Genomic DNA, 9,523 nt, shown 5'->3' on the forward strand with positions numbered 1-9,523 from the left:
ACTGTGTGTCCTTTTGTCTTTGCAGGAGCCGATCATGTATGATTTTGAGTGCCACTACAGGAAAGACAGGTGGCAGACAGCGCGGTATTTTGACTTTGTCAAAGACTTCCTTATAGCTGCACAGAATAAAGAAGATTCAGATGAATGTGATCCTCCTCCCTGTCCTACAACACCACACACAGTAACTACAGAAGAATATTTAACAGGTGAGTGTTTATGATCTGTATTCTGCTTGTTAACAGAGATAGTACTTTTGCAATTTAAGATGTCGCTGGCACTTATATGACAACGACGAAAACCTACATTTTGAGGTGGGACATCAATGAAATACAGCAGCTTTGTGTTTCTCTTGGCATGCATCTGGTTATGAAATCAATGATGAGAATAATCAATTTCATTGTACTATTAGAAAAACCACCTTTCAACAATTTGACCATTTGATGCATCATAACAGATATTTAGGCATAAACCAATCCAGTTACATTTTTTAATGACAAGATCCTTTTGGGAATCTTCATTGTTGAAAATAATACATAATGGAAATAGTGTTTAGTTGCAGCCCTACTGTGCCTTGCTGCTATGTTTATGGATTGATGGATTTTGGTGCAGAGTTGTTGGTGACTGCAGCCTGGGAGAGCAAGTTTATTGCTGCCCCCATTATTAACTCCAGGGTTCAAAGTAAGAAAGTGGGGGGATTGATTGATTCCTACTGCCTAAATATTTTCACTGAGGGCTTTACTTTGCATATTGCAGTACAACTTTTCCAACTTTAATATAAACCCTGCCAGTTGCCATTCAATGATGTTGGGTCCTCTGTACATTTGATCACTATTGGTTAACATTCTCATCAAATCAGGTCAGGTAAGTTGATTATATGACTTATATTTGACAGTGGGTTTCAGTGAAAATGTCTAAGTTTCAGTTTCACAGTTCAGATGGTTTGGGAATGAAGCTGGCCCATGAATCTGTCCGGAGAAAGATAAAATCACCTGAATGGCTGACAACAAGACATTCTACGTGTGATTTGTGATGGGTTTTTTTTATTTTTTAAACCTTAGATAATCCTTATCTGTCCTAATTTGCTCAACATTTTGTCACATCGATACCAGCAGAAGCCCAAGATTTACTGTGGAGCTGCAAGAGCTTTGAGTCAAGCTTTTAAAGGGTCACAAAGTCACACATTGTCACGTACTTCTAGTTGTGTCTACCCATGCAGACAGTATGTATCAGTTACCTCACTGTCAACAGGTTTCTTCAGAAAACAAAAGTAGTTCCAATGAAATGTGTTTACATCAATGTCTGAGGATTATCCGGATTAACCAGAGCATTGTTCCTGGTAAGACACATGACAGATGTGGATATCTGAAAAACCTCAACACATGAATCCAAACAATCCCATACCGCCAGTGATAAGTGAGAAAATGTGTTTTTTATGATTTGGGTTAACCAACTCTTTTATGTATGTTTAAGTGTTTTATTGTTGAAAACATTAGTGGCAGTTGACGATGTAGGTCACACTTCCCACAGACATTTTCTGAGCCTGTCGACAGATTCGAACCAGCAACATTCCATTTACAAGCTCTGCTTGTAAAACCACCGCCACCCTCTTTGGACTATTGTGAACATCCTCTTTTTTTTTTAGGACAGATCTCCTGTGGCCATTTCGAGAAGCTTTTAATCCGCAAACCATTATTTCTTCACAGGAACTTTGCAAGATAAAAACTCAACAGTCTCAGTGCTTAGACAGCCCATTGAGACTTGTCTGAGTCACAGGACTGAGGGAAGGTGTCCCCAGGTAGTGTATGTGAAAAGGAAGAAAAGGGCCGAAACCTGATTGTGTACGTGTTGATTACAGAGCAGTCTTCCAATCTTTCCAAGCGCTTGGCTTTTCTATGCCAGAGTGGTTGGATTAGAGCTTTTATGTGTGTATGAGGAGGAGGGAGGGGGGTTACAAAAAAAAAACGGCATCGAGTTGACTTTTTAGCACCTGACAATGAAATGTTTTATTCATACGGCACTAACTCTCCACATTTTTTTCTTTTTCCATCCATCCTCATTTTTTGCTTGTCTCCTTCTGTAACCCCAAACTCACCAACTCATCTTCTTCTTTTTGTCTTTTTCTTTTTTCACCCAGATTCGCCACTGTCCAGCAGTAAAGGCCCAGAGTGTACAGGCTGCAACACACGTAAGTTTGCAATTCTCAGTAGTTGTGTGAAATCAAGTGCCAGGTCTGTGATCGGGTTTGCAAAACCAGACCAGCTGGTGTGTCAAAGCACCAGCTTTTGCCGGCTATAGTATTTTTGCAAAAAAACACTTTTCTGGCCATAACTTCGTATTGACCGTATTTCACATTTGGTCGGATACTGATTTGGTTACACTTATCTGAGGTGCCCACCTTAAAACTGTAATGGTTGTATAGATCTTCTGTGCTGCCAGGTTGAAGATGTGTGTGTGATCTATCCACGTTTCTTTGCAGCAACATCCATATTTGAAGTGGCTACAACTTTGTCTTCTATCAGAATCAGCTTACACAATTATACTGCGTGCTCAATGAAATGTTAATTCATGTACTTAACTTCTACCATACTGTAAACTGCTTGTAATAACACAACAGTAACATTGAAGTGAGTTTCGTCTTGGCTCAAACAGTGGCTCAGCCTAGCACTTTGTCTCGGGAAATGGAAAATACCTGTTTTTTTCTCTTTGATGTTTGAACCATGTATATGCAGAGTTTGACGCAAGAATGTTGTCTTCACATTGTTTTGCTGAAGTTTTTCTCTGCTTAAGATAAATCTTCATAACTATTTTGGAAGCCAGTCATGGTCCAACATGAGATTTATACAAGTGCGATGGTCTTTAATGTCCAGTGTCAGCTAATAAACAATTCACACATCACACTAAACAAAAAGGTTATAATTATTGAAATAAAGACATTAAAAGTTAGATGAACAATGAAAAGAACACTAGAATGAGGGTAAAACGATCCCTGAATCACCACCCTAACATTTTTGGGTCGAATCAATTATCGTCAAGGAGTAACAGATGTAACAAATAATAAAAAAAAAAATTTCTTGCTAATTTCAATTTTGTTACTAAAAATATTAAGAGTCAGAGAGGATAAAGTGATGTTCTGTCTTTTTTGTCCAAGGTTCTGAAACGAGCGCCCTGACTGAGGTGGTGGAGCGAAGCCTTCTCTCTTTACTTTTCATTCCACTCCTAGCTCTCGTATTCCTGCTCGTGTGGAAGGTGAGCTGACCCCTTACTCTAAGCATTTCCTGAGGCACTCTGGAGCTATGACTTGTTTCTTAGTGCCCTATTTTATGGTCATGAGATACTTTTTGTTCCATGAATTTTTATGACGGCCGGGCGAAGACCTTTCAACTTTGTGCAGATGCTGTGTAGACGTTGTAGCTCAGAGTTGTGTGTATTTCAGCTGGAATTAAGTTCCAAACTGAGAACTATTGGGTTATAAATGATTTCCTACCCCAAAACAGGTCCGATCACGGAGGAATGAAGAGGATCTTCAGCAGAATCCTGGTGAAGGTGGACGTTTCACAGGAACAGAAGCGACTGCAGCTCCACTAGATGCTGAAATATCAGAAAAGTGTGTTTTTTTTCTCATTGACATTCATTTTCCATCAATGCAAAATGTGAACAGGAAACTATTCCCCTTTATGTAACTCACTGCCTGTTCACACTGCAAATTAATTATGGCTGCAGACAGTGGGAGAGGCTCTGCTTTTATTAAGTCGTCCTGTACATTAAAGTTTGGATTTTTATGTGATTTTTCACATATTTCAGTAATTTCTTTCACGGGTTTAGAGAAATAGATGCTTTAGAAGAAGAAGTATATGCTCAGAATATAGAAAACAGTCATAATGTATACATGCATCACTATGGCTTTGACTGTAGAAATATGTCATAGAAATAAAATGAGAGTAGAACGGACATTCCCATTTAAATTACCATAGCAGTATGGTCAGAGTCCATTTTTACGTGTACCATTGCCATTGCAAAGAACTGTGACCGTTGTAGTGGGCTAACTCATTCATTTCCATGGTCAATGCATAGTGCTGAGCCCCATTTTCTGTTGAACTAGTCAAATGATCACAGCAAATAGTTCAACGTCCATTCTACTCTCATTCTTTTGTCTATGGTTTTTGTAGACTTCTCCATAACTGCTGGAATAGAACTGAACTTTTTATTTAATTCATTTTGGAAAAAAAATTCCTTGCCAAGCTAAACTTAACTTTTATTTTACATGAATTAACAAGCAAAACAGCAAGGCAAGGCAATTTACTTATATAGCACAGTTCATACACAAAGGCAGTTTAAAGTAGCCTGGCTCCGCCCTCCTACGTATTTCCGCTCAATTTTCATTTTCCTTCAGTACTCCGTCTGGGTTTGCGGTATATTCTTGGGTTTTCTCCGGTCCGTTGAGGTTGCACGCTAGTTTTGAGTTGTAGTTCCGTAATGGCGGCAGAGAAGATGCGGTCCGTTGTGGCAACGCTACCGAATATCCAGAAGTTAAAGCCCGAGCAACAACAATCTTTGCTGAGTTTTGTTGATGGCCATGATGTTGTGGCCCTCCTCCCCACGAGGTTCAGGAAAAGTTTGATTTTCCAGCTCGCTCTGTTAGTGGTGAAGGAGTTGGCTAAGGTTAACGTTAGTGATGCTAAGCCAATGGTTGTTGTCGGTCTCCCCTCTTGTTGCACATGCGCATGACATATGTCACGACCAAACGTTAGCAATTGGTTATGGCAGATTCAGAGTGGCTCTGGGCAGATCCAATAGTTTTAAACTTCAACAGAGTACCCACCTTCAAGGAAGTTAACACTTGTCAATGGAGAGTGGCCAGACTCTCTGTACAAATGAAATGAGGCTACGAGAGTCTGGTAGGACCAGGCTAAGTTTAAAGTGCTTTACATAAGCCTAAACATACAAGGCTAATACAATATAAAATTCAACAATCATAAAAACAAAACAAAGCAAAAACAAACAGTAAATGTCAAAGACTTAAAAAAGCATAGAGGTGTAGGAATGATCATCTCTAAATTACCTCAGGAAAAGACATTTCAAACAGAAAAGTCTTGATTTAAAATAACAGAGGGTTGGGGCAGATTGTAAATGTTCTGGAAGTTTATTCCTTAACTGATGTGCGTCAAAACGACATAATAAATAATAGAGCATAGAAATGCGATTGGCTCGCCTTACCACGAGAGATTAAACCACGCAACAAGGTCCACATATCAGCCAGTCTTCGCTGATAAATCAGCCATGTAGGAAACAAAGTTTACTCTCTAATATTTTCTTCCTGTCCAATTACAGAAACATGTTGAACGTCATTGAAATAGTGTAACGCTTCTACCCTTCCATGTTCTTCGGTGTAATTGGTGAGCTTTTTTTTTTATTATTATATCACATTAAATTAGAGCGACAAAAACAACACCTGTTTTTTAACGTATTGTAAATGAAGGACATCTTGTTTGAATCCTTTCCTGACATTGAGCTCTGAAACCTCTCCCCACACGTTTCTCTCACAGGGTTCTTCTCTTTCCTCCTGCTGGTGTCCAAAGGTGATGAAAAACAAACATGAAGCTGAAAGGTAAAAGGCACTTGTTGACTGCTCGCGTGATTAACGAGAGGGCAGATTCACAATTGCCACGGCCGAGATTCTTCCCGATAAACCACGCCTGCCACCGTATGGATGAGCTTGTGTTACTGCGTAGCCCCCATGCTTTTGAAAAAGACAGTGAGATTTTAGCAGAGATAAACCGCCCTTACCACACCCCACCGGATTCTCTGGCGCCTGCTAATCGTCCATCAACACCTGCTGCATTTTGAACTTTTGGAGTAAAACATCCCCTTTTGCAAGTTGCTACAGTCCGCCTGTGTTTTTGGGCCCACCAGTTCATCATCAGACAGCGAAGCAGCTGTGACTGACACAGGTTATCTCTTGTATGAACTGAGGCACAAATTACTACCTCTGGTGACCCTCATGTTAACCACATCTTCAACAGCTCTACAGTTTCCTCGTAGTCCAGGCTTTTCTAAAGAATATAATGGTAAGCATTGTAATTCCAAGGTGTAGTCCCATTGTTTGGTTATGGCATGAACCCATGCACCTCTACTAAAGGGTCACATTTAAAGAACAATCTATATTGTAACACATGGTAATCCCAACAAACACAGAACAGGTTACATTTCCTCATATGTTGTTGTTGCTGTTCTTGCTGTTGTTGTTGTTGTCAGTATATATGACTCGGGTGATATAGGTTGTACGAATGGATTACATGGAGAACAAAACACATATATACAAAATATGCTGCTTACTTTTAGACCATTAAAACCTGCAATGACATTCTGCTAACAAGTATCAGGGATGACTTCTGTGGATCCAGGATTTTCTTGAAACAAGGTGAATTCAAAAAGTAGTTAGACGCATGTAAGACAATAATGGTCCTCCCATAGTAAGTGTTAGCTCTACAATGCCTTTATTATTATTTTTTTTTACTCGTCACCTTTTATGCTCGCAAAGCAAAAACTGTTACGGGGGACATTTTTGACGTCCATTCCTCTATAAAAGGAAAAGAAACTACATTTCTAACACGTTTGTAAAAAGAGAACGAATTAATAAGATTGAATATACAAATGCTATATAATATAACATTTTAAATAAAGCTATCAATTAATAAGATTGAATATACAAATGCTATATAATATAACATTTTTAATCAAGCTATCAATTCTTTACTGTTCACTCAACGACCAAATATATTTATAGGACTGACTTTGCCTTTGGTATCAGTGTTGTGCTTGTATAATAAAAAAAAACAATTTGGCAAAGCTTATTGCATTAATCAAGATTCAAATGCTAATGAAATGCTTAAGAGTGATACCACTGTTTATGAAATTTACAGACATGCACCTTAGTTATTCTCACAATCCTCAAAGCTCGCCACATAGGAATATCAATTTTGCCTTAAAGTTGCACCATAATACACTGTCAAAGGAAAAGCACTGTCATCTCCTTCACATACTGAACTGTAGCACTGTCAAAAGGTCCTCCTTTGTTTCTCTCCGGTGTACAAAGATCCATGTAAAGGGAAATCTTTCCCTGGAAGTCAAATCCAAATAGTTTGCGTGAGATTCCATCAGATTTGATGTTTAATCCACATGTATGTAGCTATTGCAATTGCAGAAGCCATTTAGGAGCTGGAGGGGCTCCCAGTCTTAGAGATAACAGCTGTCAGGAGAAAGGCAACAGGTTTAAAATATTTAAACAAGTTGACTCCCACAAAGCCTTGCCTAACGCAAAAAAGTAGGTTTGTGATGGATACTAGGTATTGAGATTATGTAGACTATTGATGACAATCAGTAACGAGGTAGGAGTGTGAACAGGGCACCTTGGCTGTGGCCTTTCCCATCAGGCCGCCCTTCTGCGAATAGCTGACAATGACAGTGTGGCAGGACACAAACATCTGTTTCTATATCTATTTTGAGTATTTCTATCATGTTTGTGGTCTTACGTTGTACCATGTCCATTCTTGGTTTTGTGCCTTGTTTAATTAGTGTGATTGACTATGTGTGTAAATGTCATGTTTATCATATGTTTCTGTGTGGTAGCAGAAAGCGGAAAGATAAGTACAGGGCAGATTAGAATAAATAACCCAACAGATCAGAATGATCCCCAATATCTCTCTCTCGTTTCTTCTTTTTTTTTAAAATGAACTCATGACAGTTTAGATGGGTTGACCTGTGCCCAGTTGATTCGGAAATCAGTGCTTCAGTATGTAAAAACTCTTATCGGCAGAAAAGCCCGCAGTGGCTGTGACATTTCTGTCCGTTCATTACATTTTAGCCTTTGTAACTTTTAGGAAACGGTTCAACTGGTAACTATGCTTGTTTCATGTGTATTTGGGACTATATGCTGGGAATTTTCTTATAGGAGGAGTATATTGTGCAAAATATGTCTTTGAAAAAAAAGTATGCCACATTGGTGTTCATATAGTTCAGACCTTTCAGCATCAATAGGTGGAATTCATTGGTGTGGTACAGTATTGTTTATGTTTAACTGCAAGATAATTTTATTTATTCAAAAATGCATTTTTAAACAATACTTTATTAGTGACATTTAAAATATGTGCCATATTCTCTATGGCAGTTTAGAACTAATTCTGTGTTATCAAAAAAATACCACATGGGTGTTCATATAGTCCACATCAACAGTACTTTTTACTTTTACCAGGAATATCTGAAATTAGTGGTGTGGGGAAAGTAAGTACTGTTATTTAATAGTGTTTAGCCAATTGTTTTTATTCAAAAAATGCATTTTTGAACAATATTGGAGCATATTATCTATGGCAGTCTAGACCTGAGACTCTTAACTTTAATCATCTTTAGGTTTCTCTCCTCAACATGAAGACTATTACCTGCAGTCCCCAGTATTCTGACAGAGACACAGGCTAGTCTAGCCACAACCAAACTAACAAACAAGGTATACTCTGTCAAAAGTTGCTTTTTATACATAGTCTATGAATATCATGAGCTGCAACAGGTCTAAGCTGTGAACGGAAAATAAATAACATGGTCTCCCATTTTCCTGTCTATGCGAGAGCCACAAAGTCTGCATGTCTAATGCATGGAAGCCAGAAACCAAGCAATTTCATGCATTAATCGAGAGAATGACTGCCCTTAAGTACTGTTCCTATGTGGGTTTTTTGTGTGGTCTGAACAAAGTTGCATCCTGAACAGTGCTTTCGGGCTAAAGGGATCCAATCCATCTCACTCACTTCAGTGGGTGATTCAAATGGCTCTAGGCAGGAAATAAGACTGGGTGCCAAAAAGCAAATATAATTATTGCCCGGTTGGTATTCTGGGTAAAAACTCTACTGTTTTCTGTATTTTTGTATAAATGTAAAGAAACATATATGAGATATGAATAAAGTACACATATTCATTAAATTGTTATTTTTTGGTTTGTTTGTTGTTCAGGATTTATATTCAAGCTTCTGTGCTGTGTGATCCTATCAGCACAGAATGAAACTCAGGGGGGAGGGGGAGGACATTCATTTTCCTAACATTTGCTTTAGGTAAAATACCTAAGGTGAAAACTTGTGACTGTAATTACCCACCTACCTCTGGGAAAGAAGTCAACACGTTTAGTCATGCATTGTATGTTTGCCACGTTAATCCTAAATTGGATGTATTTGTTAGTTTCTAAATTACATTATTAAGGAGATGTAAAAGTAATAAAACAAAAACATTTTTCTGTTGTTCACAGAATAATTTGGTTTCTTTTCTAAAATCCTATAATGGCAGTTCTGAGATTCCGGAAAAATGTGTCCAAAAAAAAAGCTTGTGCTCTTCAGCAATGTGCTTTTGTGCTTGAAAAAGCTGCCTAGAATAATGTGTTTTGTGACATGTTCATAAGATAATAAAGAAAACAAATGTCCTCTCCTACACACTGGTAAATCACATGGCTTGCCCTGAAGGTTTCAACTATCCCAAAAGAGTAGAACTA

At 38.4% G+C, this 9,523-nt stretch overlaps 1 protein-coding gene across 2 annotated transcripts in view; it reads left to right on the forward strand.

Annotated features, from left to right (window-relative positions):
* The window catches only part of kitlga (kit ligand a), a 34,050-nt gene extending 25,089 nt beyond the window's left edge, over positions 1 to 8,961 (forward strand). The window contains exons 5-10 of one of the 2 annotated variants that reach the window (XM_036003185.1): positions 26 to 206; positions 2,135 to 2,186; positions 3,153 to 3,246; positions 3,495 to 3,604; positions 5,329 to 5,393; positions 5,544 to 8,961. In XM_036003185.1, coding sequence (XP_035859078.1) covers positions 26 to 206; positions 2,135 to 2,186; positions 3,153 to 3,246; positions 3,495 to 3,604; positions 5,329 to 5,359 — 468 coding nt within the window. In that variant the 3' untranslated portion in view covers positions 5,360 to 5,393; positions 5,544 to 8,961. Of the gene's footprint in view, positions 1 to 25; positions 207 to 2,134; positions 2,187 to 3,148; positions 3,247 to 3,494; positions 3,605 to 5,328; positions 5,394 to 5,543 lie in introns of both variants that reach the window. The other variant, XM_031279691.2, reaches the window with a different exon arrangement.
* Positions 8,962 to 9,523: the final 562 nt, after the last annotated feature.

Source organism: Sander lucioperca, chromosome 7 (assembly GCF_008315115.2).
Source record: "Sander lucioperca isolate FBNREF2018 chromosome 7, SLUC_FBN_1.2, whole genome shotgun sequence".
NCBI classification, from domain to species: Eukaryota; Metazoa; Chordata; class Actinopteri; order Perciformes; family Percidae; genus Sander; species Sander lucioperca.